This window comes from Bacillus rossius, chromosome 3, assembly GCF_032445375.1.
Source record: "Bacillus rossius redtenbacheri isolate Brsri chromosome 3, Brsri_v3, whole genome shotgun sequence".
Classification (NCBI taxonomy): domain Eukaryota; kingdom Metazoa; phylum Arthropoda; class Insecta; order Phasmatodea; family Bacillidae; genus Bacillus; species Bacillus rossius.
In genome coordinates, this window is record NC_086332.1 from 59,281,395 (window position 1) to 59,304,892 (window position 23,498).

The 23,498-nt window shown below is 43.7% G+C and overlaps 1 protein-coding gene across 5 annotated transcripts in view; it reads right to left on the minus strand.

Annotated features, from left to right (window-relative positions):
• Positions 1-23,498, minus strand: part of LOC134530757 (RNA-binding protein Musashi homolog Rbp6) — a 1,338,028-nt gene that overhangs the window by 754,905 nt on the left and 559,625 nt on the right. For all 5 annotated transcript variants that reach the window (XM_063365896.1, XM_063365898.1, XM_063365899.1 and 2 more), the window contains exon 3: positions 1,614-1,695. In XM_063365896.1, the coding sequence (XP_063221966.1) occupies positions 1,614-1,695 (82 nt within the window). The remainder of the gene's footprint in view (positions 1-1,613; positions 1,696-23,498) is intronic.

A 23,498-nucleotide genomic window follows, 5' to 3' on the forward strand; every position in this document is an offset into this window, starting at 1 on the left:
CACTCAGCATTGTCAAGGCCAAATTGGAGGTTGATCCAACTCTAAAGGAAAGAACTATAATACCAATCCTATCCATCATGGAAATGATTACCCTCTGTGTCACCACGACATATTTCCAGTTCAAGGATATTTTCTATAAACAGACCGATGGTATGGCAATGGGCTCTTCTCTTTCACCATTTATGGCCAATATATTTATGGAAAACTTTTAAGCAAGAACCACTTAGCAAAAGTAATAGCCCTCCTAAAATATGGCTCCGTTATGTAGACGACACCTTCACTGTCTAGCAACATGGACTTGAAACTTTGGAGGAATTTGTGAACCACCTCAACTCTCTGAGGCCATCAATAAAGTTCACCTATGAAAAAGAAACCAATGGTAGCATTCATTTCCTGAATGTACTAGTCAGCGAAAAAACAACAGCCTGGAAACTAAAATATACAGGAAACCTACGCACACAGGCCAATACCTTAATTTTGCAACCAACCATCCCAAAACAAAAACTAGCATAATTCATACACTAAACAACCGAGCTGAGATTATTTGTTCTGATGAGAAATCTATTGCGGTTGAACACAATCATATAAAAAAGTAACTCATAGCCAATGGTTACCCTGTCAACACCATAAAATAGGGATATGAAATCCAACAAAACACTCAAATCCACAGAAACCGAGAAACCGGCAGGAACCCTAGTCATTCCGTATGTTCAAGAGCTTTCAGAAAAAAATAAGACGCCTGGGAAACAAATATGGACTTAAAACAGCATTCCGTTCTAAATCTACTATTAAAAGTATCTATTGTTACCAAGGTGAAACCAGCCACAGAAAAATTACAAACCCACAACTGTGTGTATCAGATCCCCTGTGAATATGGCCACATGTACGTAGTTGAAACTGGTAGAGCTGTATCCACCCGAATCAAAGAACACAAAAACAACTGCAAGAAGGGTGAAACCCTAAAATCCAGACTTGCTGAACATACATGGGAAAATAGCCACAAAATTCTCTGGGAAGACTCCAAACCACTCATACAGGAACCCGATAAAATAAAAAGGAAAATCAAGGAATCAGCCTTCATTATTAGCAATAAATATATTTTCAGCCAGCAGAGCATTGAATTAAGAGAGAAACATCCCTGCAGCACAAAACAATAGCTAATACTCAACCTACCGCAGTTTTCTTCTACAGACATACATGTGCTTAGCAATGGCGTATGTCCAAAAGCTTACATCAAGTGACGTAAAATAGATATTACTAATTCTCTGTATTAGCATCCCCTCTAACTCAAATACTCAGCTGACGATTCTCAGCTAACTGGATTCTACTTGAAAAACCTACGCACATAAAATAAAATCACGGACAACAACATTTCAAAACTCGCGACACGTGGAAAAAAATATTCAAAGTTGGCTAGTGCCCGAGAAGATTCTGACCACAGCAAAACCAATTAAGCAACAATCTGTTTCGAAACTATGAAAACTTAACGGGGAATAAGGTTTAGCTTGGAGGGCTACTCCGGCCGTGTCAATCATGTTGGCGAGATTGTGAGTGTGAGTGTGAGTGTGTGTGAGAGTGTGTGTGTGTGAATGATGCTGAGGTACTCGACTCACCTTGACCGCCGCGTTGTGGGATCCTTCATCACCATCACCTCCGTTATCTCTCCGTACTTGCTGAAGTACTCTCGCAGGCTCTCTGCAAACACACGAGCACACAGGAGCGTAAGATAACCAGCGAGTTCGCGGCCTCCACTGAACACCCGCGAACTCTCTCCAGCACTAAGACGCGGTCAGTTAACCCGGGCAGCACTTGACTGCTGCCGAGATGACGCCTGTGACAATATCATATTTTAACTCGTAAAGGAATTATTTGCGACAGCTGTGCGCTCTGTCAATCGGCCTCGGATATCTACACTGTTAGAAATTACAGTAAATTTAAGGACTTTCAGCCAAGAATGCACCTGAAATATCGAAGGAAAAAAAAAGAGTTCTTTGTAATTTAAAATAACTGACTCTTAGCTGAAACCACGCCGTATTGTGACTACCGAGTTATAAGTTTCGTTCTTAACAAAGGTGGGCAAAAAAGAGTGTTCTCACTGTAGACTTAAGCAGTTTTTGAATGTTTTGTTAAGATATCAACAATATTATTCTGGATTCATATTCAAAGTACCTACGTTAACTCAGTGTCCGTAAATTTACGATAGCTGTAAATTTACGAAGATCCCTGGATAATTTGTAACCAGCGTCCTTCGTAAATTGGAGGTGAAACGTTTTAACAGTGTAGGCCTACCCACGCTGAGAAAAAAATATTCAATCATAAAAGCAAAATTTTGGTGCCCACAGTCCATATACACTGTTTATGTAGTCAGTTGTCTAATGAATCGTTAGTACCTTATTACTGTTACCGTAACATAATACACTGGTAAAAGGCATTAGGGGGATTCTACACGCACAATAATAAGATAACAATATTTAGCGGATCAGACATGATGTGTTTGCAGCATCAGTATGAGCTACAAGCAGCGTACTGTAAAATGCCCTTATGGCAGTGTGACAACTTATACCCAATAGCTAATTGATAATCTCATAGAGTCTCGGCCACTCAGTAGTGACAGTTCGGGAAGACTAGGCACCAACCACACGAGAGGACTGTTGCTGTAGTGCTCGTGTGCGTTGTGGGTGCTGTCATAATGCCACATCCCGCCATACGTCAATAACGAGCATATATATCTATATATGTCAGAATATCTGTACAACATCTGGTATTTATACTCTTAATATTTTTGTCTAACCAGTGTACATGCACACAGACAATTCTGTTGATGGTATTGAAGTTCGGTCACTGATTCCTTGTAACCCAAAGCAGCAGGATGGACGGACCGTGGAATGAGAGTCCCGTGTGTTACCGCTGCTTCACCCCGATCCACATCAATTCAACGTAATGCATTTAATAATCGCTTTAAAGTTACATATAAATACTTCAATAAATGTCACCAAGAAATAAAAAACTACAAGTTCTAAACCATATACTGCACTTTCTTAAACATAGGTATGTAGTATTAAACAAGTTTTTATTTTATTTTAAGAAAGTACCGTTTAGGAATTCGGCCGCTGCAGCGCTGAGGTTGGCATTCCTCGCATGCGGGCTGTGTACCTTCATCTGTTGGCAAGCCACAGACGCCATTACGGGTTTACGTCTGTTTGTGAGTATTTAAAATGCCTCCGTCGATTCGGGATCCCGCCGACAGTGAAATACGCGCAGTGATTCGTTTTCTTAGTGATGAAGGTGTGAAAGCAGCTGAAATTCTTCTTCAGATCAGTCACGTGTATGGAGAAAACATTATTACCGATGGAATAAGCAAAGGGAATGGGTTTGAGATTTTAATGTTGGCCGCACGAATGTCCATGATGAGGAACGAAGTGGGCGACCTGTCATTACGGAAGATTTGGTGTAGAAATTTGACGAATTAGTGAAAGAGAACAAACGTTTTACGATTTCGTCGTTATCTGATAAGTTTCCTCAAGTCTTAATGTTTGTTAAATCAGGCGGCAGACTTTCATGAGGATGGCATTCAAAATTTGGCTGTACGATACGATAAGGGCTTTAATATTTGTGGAAATCATGTAGAAAAGTATATTAAGGTACATGTTATCATGTAGAAAGACATTTAAGAAAAGTATACCTGTTTTTTTTTTTTTTTTTTTAATATTTCAAAACGTTACTTACTTAAAAAAAACACGCCTCGTAAATTACAAATGATTTTACAACAAAGATTGTTAATGTGGTCGGCTTCACAGAGTCAACAACGCAAATTTCAGCTTTGGCGCCAGCTACCACGGCGTCGCTCGAGGAGGCTTGCTCCCTCTTCTTGCCTTCCCCTTGGTTGTTATCAGGACTCAGTGGAGCGCGCGCGTGTGCGTCGGGGACAGGGGATGGCGAAGTGAGACCTTGCAGGTGTTTTTTCTATCCTTTTCCACTCCACTGTTTATTTTATCTCGCATTCCGCTTCAGTTTCTTCGCAACTCATTCCCCTCCTCGACTCCTTTTTTTTTTTCTTTTTTTTTTACGACGTCCCGAATGGATTCCCCACTTCTCTTCATGTTTCACACTCGCCCGTGCCTGCGCCTCCCTGCTCGCACTTTACAACACGCTCGCGGCCTCGAGTTCCCCCCCCCCCTCCCTTTTTCTAAACATGTTCCCCCTCCCCCTTACCCTCCTTAATCAAGGAGTTCTGCACGCCAACTCACGCACTGCCTCGACATTTAGAGTCTGGGGGACTCAAATGATTTCCATGAACCATCCCACCAGATTTTCATGACAGAATAAGTAGAAAACCCATTTAATTCAATTAAAACACAGTTTTATATAGTCCACAAAACATTATAAATAAAAACTAGTCATGAATTAGTGTTATACAATTTGTATAGTTATTATTTATAGGTATTACTTTTATATCTGTTAAAATATGCGTTCCACCTTCAAAAGTATGCATAACTTACAAACAAAATTTGCATCTCTTGTCGCGAGAAAGAAAATAATCTCGATATAGCGCTGCATGGATGATAACCGCGAATGCACAATATTCGCTTAGTGATCACGTCACCGAAAACAGTATATGTATTACTGAATTCGCAGTATTTTTCCTAGTGACATGCATTTTTGTTAATGTTTAAATGCCGTATGCAAGGACAGTCGAAAGTCATAGTACTATCACAATGATTAAATGTTAGAACAGAAAATTTGCAAATAATTTTTTTTTATTCAGTCAAAATTTGTTGTTCAATGCCAACTGCTTGAAACAAAGTGATGGCATATGGGATCTCGTCATACGAAGTCCCAGAGGAGAAAGATAATCGGAAAACTCTGTAAACCCATAAGTTATAATTCCAGAACTACCATCCCACCAAAAAAAAATCTCGTCAACAGAAAGCCTTCGCATAGTTAACTCAATAATTTATGCGAGTAGTTTACTCGCATACCGCTATCCAAGCTCATTTCAGCATAATCGTACCACCACTCACGCGACGACATACTGGCTTTTAAAACATAGAGTGAAAGGTTTAAGTCACACCAGACTCCAAATGGAGAATGCATTTTCATATCGAAAATGTAGAAGTCTGTCGTTTTAGATAAATTTTTGCATTTATTCTATCAGAATAAAACGTTATTCGATCATCATCGCCCGCGATCATTAATTTTTTCCCATCCATGTTTAACGATTTTTTTTTTGTTTTACCTTTACGTTTGTTTCAAATCCATGATTTTTGCAGCAATATCGTCCATACCAAATGAAATTAATGTTATATACAGTAACTTGGCTTCTGGATTATAGCCGCGTCCAAGGCAAATATATACCGGCGTTTCGGTCGACATTGCAGTCACCATCATAAGTGTAGAGTTACCTACCAGTAGTTACCAGTAGGTAACTCAACCCTGATGATGGCGACTGCAATGTCGACCGAAACGTCGGTGATGTATTCGCCTTGGACGCGGCTACAATGTTGTGAAAAACTGTTTGCAAACTAAAAAAAAATGTTGGAAACTATGCACAAACTGGAGTATCTCCCATCGCACTCTGAACGAGGCCTCACGTGTCAAAAAATACAACGCTCAAAAATACTTTACACACCAGTATTGCAAGACACGAAGACAAAACCAAAATATGCATGGCAATAATTAATGGGTCAGCGATACAGAATGAGCTTTTGATTAACCATTTCATTAAAATTCCCTTACGTAATGGACACTTCCCTGACTGTTTCCTAATTTTTACAGAGATTCAAAATTTTCTGGAAACTCCATGTTTTCCCTGATTTCCTTCCCCTTGCACACGTGGACCCGTTCTACAATGAAACGGAAGCTAAGACGGCACACGTGGACGGCAACGGATATCGCGGAACTGAGTATCTACAATGGCACGCATGCGGATAAGGACCCGTACGGATTATCTCAGCAATCTTCCGTTTACGTGACTCCGTGCAACGAACAGAATCCGAGTATTTGGCTACGGTAATGGCCATGTTTATGTTCTTTGTTTCAGATACAAAAATATCTAGTGATGTATTTTCACTTTTCTGGTTTATTTGTATTGTATATGTAAGTTCTGAACGTCTTGTGAGATCTTGAAGTTAAGTGTGATATTTTTATTAAATTAATATTCTGTAGCAGCAAATTCAATCGCATTGGTTGCCATTTGTTACGTTTCTGTATATTGTGTAAGCAGCAGATGCGATTGTGAAATATTCCGGAAGATCCGTCTCCAGTTACGTGATACGTCTCCGTTTACGTGTCATTGTAGAACAGACCTTACAACAATGTGTGTCACGCTTAGATTGAAGTACGTACAAAGTAAACTGTTGCCAGATTAATTCTAGCCAATTTGTTAACATTAAAAAAATATATATTTTGTATACCATAGTAAATTAAAGTTATTATTTCTTAATTTTTACAACGTGTTTATTTTTCTAAGATCAAAAAATAGTATCTGTTGACGGTATTATTACAGTTATAGTCATTTTGAAAGATAAAAGATATAATTAAATGCTTAACACCATTTAATAGTTCACAGACTAAACTATTTGCAGCAGTCAGTCACTGTTGATAACAAGGCATTAAATTAAATTCTGTGCTAAGAGCTTGTTACCTAGTCGTTGGAAATTAGAATGGCAACAAGAGCCTAAGGAAACACAGAGCAATGTATAACACATATTTAGTACGGCATGTACAGAGATTTATTCACACATTATACAAACACCTATAATCCTCATACATTAATATAAATTTTCTTATTATGTTGGCTGTTACACATTACTGCTACAATTCATGTTCCAGCGATTACCAACAAAACACCTGAAATAAACTTATACAAAATTACGTATCATTCACTACTTTTTAAACATTTTCTCATAACCACACGAATTATTCCTCAATAAATAATTCTAACTGGACCCTTTTCTTTTAGTTATAATTACAAATTCTTTTTTATACAAAATACTTAAACCTTCAATTACAGATCAAAATTAGACATTGTTTTAACAGTACCAGAGACTTAGGAACGAGATATTTCTAACACAATTTAAATTTCAACACTTCTCCCCAAATAAAATTGGCTAAAATCTTCAGTGTCGTTTAAGTGATAGCGGCGAGTGTTTTTTATTTCCGTTGATCCTTGACCTGATCACCCCAGTCGGACCGGAAACATCGACGGAGCGAATGTCTTTATTCTACCTCTGCCGCCGTGCTGATTCCCTGATACTTGCACATTTTCGCCGGCTCTTAATTCACACTATTTGGTAATAAAACGAACACTATACTAGTGCAGAAAATTGGAGACAAATCACCTAACATGCTGTTGCTTGAAATTATTTTAAAACAGTTTTTCATTAAAAATTTACCTCCTTGTTTATGTTCATTGGTAGTCTTAAACGCCACGACTGGTAGTCCCGCTAATGCCACTGCACTACGCCCTTAATGTTTTAATCAAGTAGTAACACCTTTTATTTTCACCGTATTAATAGAACGAGAAAATATATTTTTTTTTTAAAGTATTGCTGAGCAGAACTCTGTTATGCTCCTAGTCGCAAACCACTTCATGACCCTCGGCGGAATTTTCTATGTTCCCCTTGGTCATTTTACTGCAAAGTCCGACACCTACTTTTTACTTCCGAAGTCCCGTGCCAACTTGCAAATTGTTTCTGGGCTACCACTGAATTATTACCAAGTCCGTAACTGACTTGTATAATTTGCGGCCTCTCTTACCGCCTTTTTCGGCATCCATGCGCAGCTTGAAGACCTCAGCGGGCAGCCTTTCGGCGTCGATGATCGCAGGTGCGGGTCGTGGTCACCGCATTATTCACGCAGCCGGTTGAGAGAAGACTCTGTGGAACTCGTGCTAGCAGCCTGCTTATATACTCGCTGCGCTCCATACTAAAACAGCGAGGAATATTCTGGACATCCTGAATCGGAAACGCGGCTCGGAAACTTCCGACCACGTCCACGTGCTCCGATCAAAGGCGATTCGGCACGAGTGGACCCGAGGATCTGCTATCCAACGCGCATCAATTGAAATTCGCGCGCCGAGTCCGTGCAGTGTATGGCGGGTGGTATCCCACTAGCCCGCAGGGGCGAGTTTCCTCGTTACGCAGTACCAACCTGCGTAACAAGCTAAAATTTTTAATATAAAATTATATAATTTTTTTATAGAAACTGTTGAAACTAAGTTGGCATCTTTAAGATACGATTTTTTACAAATAAGAATTGAATATTATCAGATGATGGTCTAGATGAAATACAACACGAAAAGGTATTCATCATTACAAACTTCCCTTTAAAAAATTACAATGTTTCAAGATAAAGTTAAAATTTTCATTACATTATAAAGGTGAGTCAAAAACTGTTATGCTCTATACGGTGTATACCTGACAACAGAACACACCGAAACAAGGACAGCGCTGTCAGAACCCGTACATTGGAAAGAGAGAGTAAATACCTATTAATATCAAAACTGCAAAACTAAGGATGAGAAAAGCTATACCTGCGCATTCTTTAAATGATTCACGCAACGGGGAATATCTGCGCATTCCAACCCTTTCCGCGCTCCCTCCGATCCCCTCCTCCAGGGCGCTCTCATCGCTCTCAGGCAATCCGGTCCAGCTCTCGGCACTGTTTGTCCGGGCAGAGGGGGGAGGTTGCATCCTCCCTCCACCCACCCCCCTCCTGGCCCAGCAGCCGGCGCTTCTCGCGGGGAGCACGGCAGTGCGCGGCGGAGATAAAGAAAGGGAGGGTTTGGGATATTCCGGCCGTCTCTCTCGGCCAAGGGTTTCAAGAAGCTTGGAGCCACCAGGGCCGCTCTCCAGACTCCGTCTGCCGGGAAGCAAGAGGACGGTGCCGCGCGGACGAAGCACAAGGCACTAACTATAGTCTATCCCACGCACGAGTGCACTTGTCAATACTCTTCCGTCACTTATAAGGAAAATACTTGTCAACGGTTGGCTAGCCTAGTTGTTAACAAAATCAAATACTTAATTCTATTATGAAATATTATTTGTAGAACGATAGCTTAATTAGAGGATTTGTCGGGGAAAAAATGCAATTGTTCGTGGGATAGACTTTACCTTAACGCCCACTTAAAAATAAACGATTATCACGGGACACACCTCGACAAAAATCACACTTGATAAATTTATGTTACCATAATGGCAGTCGTAACATCCAAAAGCACATATAACATACTTATAAAACATTACTGTAAATGAAAATATATATTATTAGTTTGTAGCAAGAGGAAAATATTAGCTATTAAATTTAGTTTCGCTTTGAGTGTTGGTCGACAGTTTGACCCAAATTTCTAGCAAGCACATTGAACGGTAGTCAGAAGATAAGTCACAAGAGTAGGAGTAGCATCAGCGTTTTCTCACACTTGTTTCTTGAACGGTGTTATTAAATTAAAGCTCTTCAAACCAGTAAATTTATTTATTTTTTACTTTTTTATTTTTTATGCCAAGACTTGATTATCACGAACATATGAAAATCATTCAAAGTATAACTTGATGTTTGAATTTTTTTATAAAACTCAGAAATAATCCTGATTATAACTGAAAAGTATGACGTAATATTACTTCGATAAAAATATACCATTAATACCATATATCGCATAGAAACCTGATCACTGAATTACACTAGCGCATCGCAGTAACCCATTCATCACCAGCGTTCACTGTTTTTTTCCCATCTGTGTCCCATATTCCCGGTCATTCTTTTGTTTTACCTTTCTGTTAGTTGTCACAAATTAATCATTTTCAGCAGTTTTGTCCACGCAAGTTAAATGTCAAAGTTCAGCCAGGATAACGTTGGTTATTTGTAACAGGCGATGGTTTAGCTTGCAGATCACCCTATACAGGAGAAACTTAAGGCCGGGATCGATAGCGGAACTTGCCAAGTCAGCGGTTAGAGACCGAGACGGAGCGATGATGCTTCTAATAATCAACTCTCTCTTTCTCTCGCGCGCGAGTAACCCCGCCCCAGGGGAGCAACAAGGCGGTCGTTGATCGGCGGTTTGTTTGACCGCTGGTCCCGTTTATTTGGCGACGGCGCCGGTGCGGGAGGTCGTAAACACGAGCACCGCCGAGACGCGCGGCCTAGAGGGCTGACACGTGCCGCGGCGTTCGTCGGGAACAAGGTTGCCAACATCTGTGTGGAAGTTGTCCCAAAAATACTGTACAATTACATTACACTTCTGCCACCCCATAATAAATCACCAATGGTCAGTGACGAACCAAAAAAAAAATTGTTTTCTTCCAAAAGTTCATCTTAGTCAAGAATATTTAAATTCAACATACCAATACAACAATTTAAATACATATACACTGCTAAATTAAACTGACGTAACATTATATAGAGTTCAATTTGACTTGCAATGTAACTTGGTGAAACTGACCCATATAACTAGATTTTAGATAAATTGCAAACTCGTTTCATTGAAAAATATATATTATATACGTGTTATATCGAGGATTTTTAGATACGCTGTCTGCCCAAAATAAACTATATTAATGCACACATACGGTGTGCAGAGCTTCAGAAGAAAACACCGCGATTTGAAATCTGTTCAAGATATCACAGTGGTTGTTTACTAAATTGTCTAAGAATACGCTGAGGGCGGATGAGTAGTTTTGTTTCCGTATTTTAACCTACATTTTTGGAATTGTGCAAACGGTAAAACGCGTGTTTTCAGAAAAAAATTTTAGACGTGAAACGCCCGGTAAATACTCTTTAAAGCAATCAAGGGACTTGCACTTCGCCTTTATCTTCATTTCTCCGCCATATAATGTTATTGTTACCGCCCGAGTCTCACAGTTGCCCTGTGCACGACAAGAATACTGCGCGCCGCACTAACACAGATATGCCCAAGAAGAAAGTGTCGCTACCGGAAGAGAACTGCCCGGCCCATAAAGTATCGATGTGTTGTTCGTGTCCCTGTGAAGCAGGGAGGGGGGAGGTGTCCGGGCTCCAGTCCGCGGCTGCGCTGGTCGGGCGCCAGCTAGCGGCGTCGAATTTTCGACAGGAATGACTGTAGGAAATCGATCCCAAGTTTTTCATATCAGATGAAAAGCATTGTAAAGTGTCAGTTTCTTTACTCCTCGGTGAAGTGTATTTTGATGAATGTTGATATTATTCAAAACAAGTGTTACAGCAAATTGTTTTAATAACTAAAATTATCAAGCATGGAATTTTTTTTACAAAAAAAAACTAATATATGTGTATTTTAAGTAGTCTACACACAATAAAACTGATCGTATAAGTACGGACAGTCGCGTTTATTGATATCCGGTAAAGATATCCCTACAGTTCTGCGAGAATGCTCGAGTTTGAAGACTTGTTTGAGATTCATAAGCGCGTGAAGTCGTTAGGGATGGCACTGCCTCACGCACCAGACGCCTCATCACCTCTATAAGCAATGCACTGAGCTGGTGCACAGTCCTTTCCGTCGTGGCCTCGCCGGTATCGGGGTTTCTGGAGATACTGATTCCATGCGTTTATAATTCTCTCTTGGAATTTTCACATGAAAGAAAAATATCCTAAGCGACAGCTGTAACTAATTTCACTTTTAGAAAGTATAATTTAGAGACTAGATAAAAGAACAGGCCTTGCGATATCCGCTAAATGCATTTAATATCAAACAAACCTAGTCTTAAAAATCGTTTGAAATTTTTTTGAAGCCCAAGTTCTCGTTAGAAACCACCTAGAATGTTTTAACTACGTTAAACTTCGAAATAATCACACTTCGAACTATCCAGAATATACAAGTTCAAGACTTTCCCATCCGCATGTCAGAAACAGACGTAAGAGGAAACGGGTATCAGAGGGCGGGCTGTTGAAAAGCGAATCCGCCGCCTCCGGAGGCCGCGAGGCTCCGCGCCAACACCCCGCGCCCAGGAGCGACGTGGCGCTCCGCTGCCTCTGCGCCGCGCTCATAAATAAACAAACAAACCTCCCGAGTCGTCCGTCGCCCCAGCCAAAGCCCCGCGGCCTTTGCTTCGCAGAGCTGCGCGGTGGCTGGTTCGGGCTGGTCGAGCACGTTACGGTTTTTTTTTTTTTAAAGTAACGGTGAGGTTTTACGAAGCTTAGTTACGCACAAAAAAAGCCTCCCGGCGACAGGGACCTCGTAAATTAATATAACAGCTAGCTAGCGGGACGTTGGGTTCGCACCATTACCAACACAAACCTCCCTGCCACACGAGCGCGTCGCCTTCAGGAAGTTACGGCGATCCCGTGATGTGTAGTGCCCGATGATTAAAAGTCATCATACACGCACGCCTGCGGACATATTAAAAGCCGCCGTGCAAAGCTTACATAGAATGCTAACAGTAAACGCAATTGCACGTGAATTCACAACAACGGGTGTTACATTGAACATATTTATAAACCTATCTTAACAAAACTGTATTGAAACTTTCGAATCCACCTTTATTAATTTTGTCCTTCAATGATTTATACTCACTATACGGGAACTCTATCATGACTAAAATTGCGAAAATTTTGCAGATCCTTTCAGTGGTAAATCCAACGTTAAAAACTCGCATTTTCTTGTTAATTCTTTGATTTTACTACAGTTGGCCTTCAGATATCAGCATCAGTAATATATGTAGGCAACTATATAAAAAGAAACAATTAACGAGCTTTGAGTAAACTATAGTTAAGTAACAAATAATTACCAACATCGTTGCAGACATTTAAATAATTACTGAGTCTAATGCGTAGTTAAGAGAATACCTTCCTTTTCGGGTTCCCCCATTTTTACTACAGTTCCCAAGTTCTGTTGCCATACAAATAACTATACGAAACAGGGAAAGGGATGGACAGGGCGTACACTCCAACACACCAATTCAGTTATCATTACAATATATTTTATACACTCGTAAAAATTCAACAATTATCTTGAGTTCTTAACTTGCGACTGAAAATGCCTGTTGGTGTTCTCCTCTATCCCTGTGTGAATGAATAATAAATTTAACAGTTTCATTGACGATTCAGGATTCCCACATTCTTACTTCCATCCATTTCCCTGAGCTTTCCCTGTTTATCCATGTCTCAAATTTAAAAAAAAACTCCCTCTATCTCATTGGTTTATTGGCGTATTTCAATACGCATTACTATAAAATATAATTGAGCATAAAATGGTTTTTTACACAGTATTATATCCAATTTAATTGTCAATTCTATCAAAACTAAATTACCACCACTACCACCCGGAAAAAAGAATATTTGTTTTACAAATAAACTTTGAAATGATACATTATTGATTGTTTGTATCACTTGCGTTGAATAAATGTTAGTAAAAAATTTTAATACGGATTAAAGTCACTTAAATTTATGATTAAAATTTTTAAAGATTCGAGATATTTGTATACTACAATACCTAGTATGAAAATTTAATAATGCCGTTTAGTAAGAAATATATTAATTTCCTTAAATATTAAGTTTTGGAGGCAACTTTTCACTTCTCTGAGATTTCCTGCGTGTGTAGTGGAGTGGAGTGTGTGTCTGCCCTACCGGCGACACCCGCGCGGCTGAAGGCCTGACCGCCGCGGAAGAGTGTCTCTGGTAGCGATACCAGCGGGGGCGACCCGTGAGCCTGTGCGGTAGCGAGTCGGGGCGACAGTAGCGACGGTCCGGGACAGTGGCGTAGCCAGGATTTGTGTATGGGGGGGGGGGGTGTTAAGAAGCGTGCCCCCCCCCCCCCCCCCGCGTATCAAAGCGGGGGGGTCCGGGGGTCCTCCCCCGGTAAAAATTTGGATTTTAAGGTGTAAAATAGTGCTATTTTAGCATTTTTCGGTACTTAAATTTAAATATTGTAATGGTAAATTTTTTATTAATTTTAATATGAAATTTGTTTGAGTGATGAATAAGAAATTAATTAAAGATTTGGTGTAAGGAGGGGGGGGGGTTTGAACCCCTAACCCCCCCCCCCTGGCTACGCCCCTGGTCCGGGACGGTGTTGAGACCCGGCGCGGCGCGGGCGAGTGACGAGGCAGTCGGCGAGGACTGCGGTGAGCGGACAAGAGACCGGCAGAGCAGCGAGCCACTGGCGAGCCGGGCTCCAGTGTGCGGGCCGATGTGTGACTGAGCGGCGTGAGACTGGTTTTACGGATAGAGATTGAGCTGAGAGTGATCTTGACTAAATTTAAGGTGAAGTTATTAGTAATAAATATAAACTGTACAAAAATTATTTGGGCCATCCTTACGGAACCCGTTTTCCCTATTTCGTAACAATATTAACTATGGTGTTGAAACATTCGATCCTTTTAAATGTTTGTTTCACAGACTAAGTTTCCAGAATCAATAAATATTGTAATTTTATTTATATGATTACATGTTAAAATTACACTGTCTTACAGAATAGTAACAAGATAGATATGAAGAAAAATTTGACCAAGTAAACTTCAGAGGTTATCAATGCTGAATTTTTTAAATTTCTTTTATTTCCTTAGGTATTTTTCTTCGAATCTTTTTTATTGAATATCGAATCCTTAAAATACTAAGGATTTGATGGTATTTGAGGATTTCAGAATGTGATTAGGCAACCCCTATTCAAAACTTAAGACTCGCGCCCTGTTCACACGTGAACTGTAGTGCAAACTTCGTACTACAAACTGCAACATAATAGTTGGCAAAATTTTACACGGCGGGAATGGATGCGGAGTTTCAAAGGGACGTGACCCCATTCACCGAATGTCGAAGACAAAGAGGTTCGTCATCCCCTGCGGCGAAACATTAAAACAGTTTAATGGCACTCCCCTTCCTCCTCTCCCCTTCACCGCTACGTGCTGGGGCGGCCTCGGTTCATTAACTGATTATTTGGATAAACATTTACTCGACGTTAATTGCGATCGTAAACCACGACCGCCCCGACCTGCACGACCCATCAGAGGCGGTGGTTGGAGGGGGGGGGGGAGCAGGGGGAGGGATGTCCCGCGTCGATTGCCGAGGAACGGTCAGCGCGTGAGGGTGATGCTATCGTGCGTGAAGGTGTGGCTTAATAACTGAGCTCGGTGCGACTTTCTCGAAGCACGCGATATCCGTGTACGCGCACGTTACGATTATCTTGAGCACGCCATCATTAACGTGCGATCGATTGTAACTACACAGCACGGTGCGCAATTGTTTTTTTACAAAAGCAACCTATTTACGTAAAACAGTACACTTCTATCCAGTACAAAACGTCCTCAAGTGTCCCTTCCCATTATAAATGTTGGCATAAACTTGTACAGAATATCGCTACGACCTTATGACGAGAACTATCGTAACTGTCGTTTTTTTGTCACCCTTAACCTCGCCGATAGAACACCTTATTTTATATCGCAGTGCTTGTACGGCTTTAGCATTACGATGGCCCCAGTTTACTGCATTGTTTTATCTAGTGAAACAATTATCAATAGGGGCAAAAAAAGCAATGATGCCTTAAAAAACGCTATTGTCACTGTCGATTATCTGTACAATAGGAATTAACCGATTAACTTGACAATTAGGGGGTTGGAGCGCAAACAAAAATTTGAAGAAAATAATTTTGCAATTTTTTTTGGCAGTTTATTAGATAGTGAAGTATTTGCTGACTTTTTTTTCTAATAAATCAATAAGTAATTATTATTTAATCGCAGCTAACTTTAAATAACACTGCAGAAGCTACCAACAAATAGAATGTGTTCCTTTCATGAAATTGACTGTTCTCAGAGGATTCACTTTGTTCACCAATGAAAGAAAAAGTAACACTATAATCTTTACAATATTGCGTAACTTAAAAAAATAACTCTTGTACTATATAGATTTTTGTGCAAAATTGAGACCAACAGTTTGGTTACTCAGTGCTATAGCAGTAGCTTGCAAGTACCACAAGACCTACAGCCACACACTTTGTAAAGCGTTGTAAAGGCAGAGTTCGGGTGTTAGTCATGATGTTATAGGCAGGACTTAGAGGGCGACGGGGTTTCGAAGGCGATGGTGGACTCCAAATCACGCGTAGGTAAACTCGATGCTTAATGACAAATGTTTCGATTCGAACCCACGACCCAACACACAGGTTGACCTCTATGACCATGGCTATCGGGGACCGGTGACGGCTACAGTAGCTCGTTAAGAACCAATCGTTCAAAAATTAATTTGTTTTTCTCCTAAGAAAAGTCATTTAATCGAGTGTAAGTTGCAATTAGAAAATAGCCTGGTCTACCCGTGACTGCCCCCTCCCTTTTCTTCCACAAACACACACACACGCACTTAACAAGGATCATCGGTACCAAAAATACTGCAAGCATTTGTTCGGAAATATATCTGGATGTAATAAGAGAGATTAAGAATGGTAAATACAGGATGTTTAAAAATTCGTCATATATACGTAAGGGAGATTTAGAATACAACTACATCATCACCAATAGACTGTATCCTCGGAACTGAGCAGGTAAAGCGCTACAGGGCGCTTTCCAGCAAACGATATAACCCGTAACAGTTCATAGCAACCGTCGTCATTTGTGCTGTGGGTCTCCAAAGAGAAGCCCCACGTGCATCACGTGCACGGGTTTGCGGACGACAATGCCAAGGAAGCACGAAGATTGCTGCGAGAACGTGTTCCAGCGAGACTCGTGCCAGATGCGAGAACCTTCCAGAGACTACAGCGCAATCGCTGCGAAATGGGGGTTTTCATTTGTCTTGTTTCTCATCATTTCATAGCGCAGCGCGCACCACCCTATAACGTTTCAAGGAGCATTATATTGTGTATTTGTGTTTTATTTCACCTCTTGACATATGCATCACGAATTTTCAAACAAACTGCATAATTCGCAAGAATGAATCCACGGTATCTGTCGTATGTTGAAGTTAAATTCTTTGGGAAAACACCATCATTGTGAGGTAAATCTAAAATTACAATGTATAGGTACATATTTAGAAACATTACCAAACAAATAGTTTTTTGCGTGACAATTTTTTTTTTTAAATTTTGCATGTTTATATATCATCGTTTCGCGAGCGACTTCCTCGCCGCAGTTGCAGTTACCGCGCGGGCCGGCGCTGGCGCCCCTCCCTCCAGGGGAAACCAGGAACCGAGAGCTACTTCACCGCCGCCGCTGTTTGTTCTGCAGCGCCTTATCGCGGGCGGCGCGTCGCCCCGGTTATATATTTTCAACGCGCTCGCCCGCTGCGGGGAGACGGCTGGGGGGCGAAGGGAGAAGGCAGGAGGAAGCGAAACAAACGATCCCCAACTGGGGAATATATTACCAGTTTCCGTAACCCTCCCCCCTCCTCCGCCCACTTCATAGGACCAAGCTGCAGGGAGCATTCCGGGGAAGTAAACAAGACCCGGGGACACAGCCCGGGGAGGGGAGGGGAGAGGGTTGGAGAACGAGTCCTCGCGCTGCCGCAGGACCGGCACATGTGTGTGTGTGTGTGTGTGTGTGTGTGTGTGTGTAAGGATGGCAGAATCTTTACACATATCGATGCACTTGTTTTTCGATATATCGTTTAAATTATATCGATGCCAATAATAATCGGTTTGATAATATCGATATATCAGGTTATAAAAATATCTTATCTTTTACTCTTGATTCACTTTTTTTTAAATAAATACACAAGAAAAGGTTCAAACTCATACCGATTTTTTTTTTTACTCCGGAAACTAAAAGTGTAATGATTTGTTTTGAAGAAGGGAGATGGTCAACTCACGGTCCCAGCACAAACATTTTTCTACAGGCGGCGTGAGTAAAGTTGACGAAGCTTCAAACGAAGACATAATGGGGACTGGCGCGAGGCGGAGTTGTAATAAAAAAAATATATTTTTTTTGAAAGGGTGTTAGAGGTGTAAAGGAAAGGGAGATGTGGGAGTTGGGAAGGAAGGGAACTTGCACTCTGTTTTCACAGCAAACATATCTCCGGCGCCTCTCGGCAGGCCGGCGCGGCGCGCAGAACGCACGGCTGGAGTCGGGTCTGATGGACGCCGCAGCGAGCACGTGCCGTGACCACTCCTCCGCGTCGGCTGAACACACACTCCGCGCTCTCCGCGCCCCCGTGGAAGTACGAGAGAGCTGTCTGCCGCTGTTCCGATCCACTCCTTCCTTCCTACCTTCCCTCCCTCCCTCCCTCCTCCCTTCCTTCCGTCCCACGCAGCGAACCCGCTCAGCTGCGCTGCTCTGAAGGATGAGCACTCTTAGAATAGAAAAAATGAAATAGACTTTATTTGTGTTAAGAGAAGATGGTGTAAATCAGTGGTAAAATTTAATAAAACTTTTTATATTACATTACTTACATTACTGTAAAATAAGCACAAAATAATGCAAATTAATGTAAGTAATGTAAATTTAAATAAAAGTTATTCAAATTTGTCCTTTGACATTCCATCTTACAATAGGAGACTGCTAGCCTGAAGATGGCGAATTTCATTTCCTTCCGAAACTCGGTTAAACATTTGCCTTAAACGCTGCTAGAACCCACGGGCCAAGACACCAAAGACAATGGCCGCGAAAAGCCCGCGATACTCCATATGACTCAATTTATTTTTAAAAATGGCGCACACGTCCGTGGTTTGCCCGTAGCGCGTAATTTGGAACTCCAATGCCCGAAGGAAATGCCTTGGCGACCTCAGGACGATGAGCAAGTGTGCAGCTTTGGCTTCAGTTCAGGCGAGCCCCTTTCACATGAGACACCTTTCCCCGGTGCCATGTGTTCATCCGCCTGACCGCCTCGTTAGTCACTCCATCCATCATGCAGTCGCGGCTACTTCGTGGTCCGCTGGGACGTCATATCAAGAGAGCTGGTCTGTATCGATCTTGCCTTTTGAGTCGGCGTATTTTTAACGATGTGTGGGTGGATATTAGCGGGGCAATACTAGATAAAAATGACTTATGTTCAGCCCTGGGTTTAAGAACTGGACCGTATACAACAGAAATGTTACAAACCTTTTAAACCCGAAAACTAATCTCTAACATGTCTTAAAAATTAAAAATAAACTGTGGAAGGAGAGAGAATAACATTTAGCAAGGAACAATAATAGTCAGTACAGAAATATTGTCAGACATTCAAAGAAGGTAACCCAAACCTCTATAAAATTAGATAAGAAGGTGATTCTTAGATAACCATGGCATTGGCCCAGATAAAAATATGCAGACCATAAAAAAAAGTAAAATAACATAGGTAGTTTATCTGTAAAACATAAAAATTAATAAAATCAAAATTGTATAACCATCTTGTTTGATTATTTTTTTTGTGTAGAATCTTAGCTCTCGGTATACGGCATTTGGTAGGAGTAATTACGTGAAAGGAACGGAAGTTGCATGTAACGGAAATGTATAACCACGGTGCTGCCATCTGTGGCCGATGACAGGAACCAAAAAGTCATGAAGCCAAGGGCAAACTTTATAGTATCGACTGTTTGATGAATTTTAACAAGAGGTCAGTATTTCAATAAAATTTTTTGTCGAAACTGTGATCCAAAGCCGGTGTTTAGTATTTTGTCAAGTCTTCTTCGCTTTCATCGGAGCTGCGTATATTTATCCCGCTCGGCATTATTTTAAAGAATTCTACGTTAAATTCCATGTTCAAGTTTCGTATTATAAGTGAATTTGCAATATGAGAAAATATAAATTAATTTGCTTTTTACCGAGGTTAGATGTTACACATCCCTGGCGAATACTGAAAGACACGCACACATTTTTTTTTTCCGAACCGTTTCTATACGTTCTCTACTTTTATATTCGATTCAAATATGAATTTCGAATTGCAATAGAACCAACTGAATGAGCTGATATCTTATGTGTCTTGCATACATTACCGAAAGGTGGAAAGGAGTGGAGAGGGGGGCTGTCGCTCAAGTACTAATTTGCACTGAAATAATACTGGGAGGAGAATTACGGCAGTTGAGCATTCACCATCGCTCTGCGATCTCGATAAGGGAGAGGCGGCTATTGGTTTTGAGTAATTCCACTGTGTCCACATTCTAAATTCGGACGCGCGATAAGGGAGGGGCGTGTACGCCTCCGCCGGGCGATAGCATTTACATCCATGAAATTATTATGAGATGGCGTGCTGTTGGAATCACGCTAGTTCCTCGTTTCCGGCGCGAAGGAGCTTGTGCTGACTCCGGGCCGCGCCGCGGGGGGGCGCTGGGGGGGAGGGGAAGTCAGCGGAACAACATGGAACTGTGACGACTGTCCCTTGCTTGGAGGTGGGAACTACCCGCCTGACCGTCCCGAGGGGGGAGGGGAAGTCAGCGGAACGACATGGAACTGTGACGACTGTCCCTTGCTTGGAGGTGGGAACTACCCGCCTGACCGGCCCGAGGGGGGGGGGGGAAGTCAGCGGAACGACATGGAACTGTGACGACTGTCCCTTGCTTGGAGGTGGGAACTACCCGCCTGACCGGCCCGAGGGGGGGGGGGGGAAGTCAGCGGAACGACATGGAACTGTGACGACTGTCCCTTGCTTGGAGGTGGGAACTACCCGCCTGACCGGCCCGAGGGGGGGGGGGGGGGGGAGTCAGCGGAACGACATGGAACTGTGACGACTGTCCCTTGCTTGGAGGTGGGAACTACCCGCCTGACCGGCCCGAGGGGGGGGGGGGGAAGTCAGCGGAACGACATGGAACTGTGACGACTGTCCCTTGCTTGGAGGTGGGAACTACCCGCCTGACCGGCCCGAGGGGGGGGGGGGGGGGGGAAGTCAGCGGAACGACATGGAACTGTGACGACTGTCCCTTGCTTGGAGGTGGGAACTACCCGCCTGACCGGCCCGAGGGGGGGGGGGAAGTCAGCGGAACGACATGGAACTGTGACGACTGTCCCTTGCTTGGAGGTGGGAACTACCCGCCTGACCGGCCCGAGGGGGGGGGGGAAGTCAGCGGAACGACATGGAACTGTGACGACTGTCCCTTGCTTGGAGGTGGGAACTACCCGCCTGACCGGCCCGAGGGGGGGGGGGGGGAAGTCAGCGGAACGACATGGAACTGTGACGACTGTCCCTTGCTTGGAGGTGGGAACTACCCGCCTGACCGGCCCGAGGGGGGGGGGGGAAAGTCAGCGGAACGACATGGAACTGTGACGACTGTCCCTTGCTTGGAGGTGGGAACTACCCGCCTGACCGGCCCGAGGGGGGGGGGGATGTCAGCGGAACGACATGGAACTGTGACGACTGTCCCTTGCTTGGAGGTGGGAACTACCCGCCTGACCGGCCCGAGGGGGGGGGGAAGTCAGCGGAACGACATGGAACTGTGACGACTGTCCCTTGCTTGGAGGTGGGAACTACCCGCCTGACCGGCCCGAGGGGGGGGGGGAAGTCAGCGGAACGACATGGAACTGTGACGACTGTCCCTTGCTTGGAGGTGGGAACTACCCGCCTGACCGGCCCGAGGGGGGGGGGGGGGGAAGTCAGCGGAACGACATGGAACTGTGACGACTGTCCCTTGCTTGGAGGTGGGAACTACCCGCCTGACCGGCCCGAGGGGGGGGGGGGGGAAAGTCAGCGGAACGACATGGAACTGTGACGACTGTCCCTTGCTTGGAGGTGGGAACTACCCGCCTGACCGGCCCGAGGGGGGGGGGGATGTCAGCGGAACGACATGGAACTGTGACGACTGTCCCTTGCTTGGAGGTGGGAACTACCCGCCTGACCGGCCCGAGGGGGGGGGGGAAGTCAGCGGAACGACATGGAACTGTGACGACTGTCCCTTGCTTGGAGGTGGGAACTACCCGCCTGACCGGCTCGAGGGGGGGGGGGGAAGTCAGCGGAACGACATGGAACTGTGACGACTGTCCCTTGCTTGGAGGTGGGAACTACCCGCCTGACCGGCCCGAGGGGGGGGGGGAGGGGAAGTCAGCGGAACGACATGGAACTGTGACGACTGTCCCTTGCTTGGAGGTGGGAACTACCCGCCTGACCGGCCCGAGGGGGGGGGGGGGAAGTCAGCGGAACGACATGGAACTGTGACGACTGTCCCTTGCTTGGAGGTGGGAACTACCCGCCTGACCGGCCCGAGGGGGGAGGGGGAAGTCAGCGGAACGACATGGAACTGTGACGACTGTCCCTTGCTTGGAGGTGGGAACTACCCGCCTGACCGGCCCGAGGGGGGAGGGGGGGAAGTCAGCGGAACGACATGGAACTGTGACGACTGTCCCTTGCTTGGAGGTGGGAACTACCCGCCTGACCGGCCCGAGGGGGGGGGGGGGGGGGGGGGAAGTCAGCGGAACGACATGGAACTGTGACGACTGTCCCTTGCTTGGAGGTGGGAACTACCCGCCTGACCGGCCCGAGGGGGGGGGGGGGGAAGTCAGCGGAACGACATGGAACTGTGACGACTGTCCCTTGCTTGGAGGTGGGAACTACCCGCCTGACCGGCCCGAGGGGGGGGGGGGGGGAAGTCAGCGGAACGACATGGAACTGTGACGACTGTCCCTTGCTTGGAGGTGGGAACTACCCGCCTGACCGGCCCGGGGGGGGGGGGGGGGTTGCGGGAAACCACGCGATTTTAAAACTGATCGACTTAGCCGATGAGGGTCTCTTTACGAAAAGCTATGAAGACTACGCGGAGTACGAATGAGTAGTTCTGTTTCCGCATATTGTTTATAAGAAATATTTCGGGAAGAGTGAAAATGAAAAAAAAAGGGGGGGGGAGGTTCAGAATAATATTTTAGGCATAAAACACCCGGTAAAGACTCTTGAAAAACACACCTTCCTCTTTATTTCTTCGCTATGTAATGGTAAGGTTACCGCCAAAGCCTCATAGTTGCCCTAAACACGACGAGAAGACCGTTCAGAGCTTTGCGATTAGAGACGATACAGCGCTAGAAGCACCAGTGGGCGTAGCACTTACCATCCCACCTCATTGACACAACATACATCCCTGATTATGGAATATATGCAATTTTAATGATTTAAGTCAACATGAGAACAATCCCACACCCGCTGAATAGTTTTAAAAAAAATTTGGTTGAATTGAATTTTAATGCTAATTCCTTGCCGAGGAACTGTTATGTTAATATAACAATACTAATTGCATGATGACATTTTATCCATTATATATTACACAAACGTTCTTACATAAGTCATCATACAGCTACGATTTGTTTTGCTATCCAATTGCTACCCAGCTGACTTCAACATCAGAACAGACACTCACTCCATGGACTGCTGCAGGACTACTACACATGTAGCCTCGGTGTTGGAGCCATAAGCTCGAGACAACATGTGCCACACAGCGAGCGAGCACAGCAACAAGCTAGCCTTGACGAGTAAGGACGACAAGCAGCGAACATGCAAGGATGGTATCAACACGCTACCTCCCCCCCCCCCCCCCCCCCCCCCCCAAACGAATTTTTTGGAGACGACGAATAAAGATTTTTTTGTTTTGCTGTATATAGTTTTGTCTTCTTCTTCAGATTTTGTTGATGGTTCTCATTTATTCTCTCTTTGTTTCTGGTGGATGTATATATTCATGCTCTTATTTTCTTTGGCACACCACCTAGTGC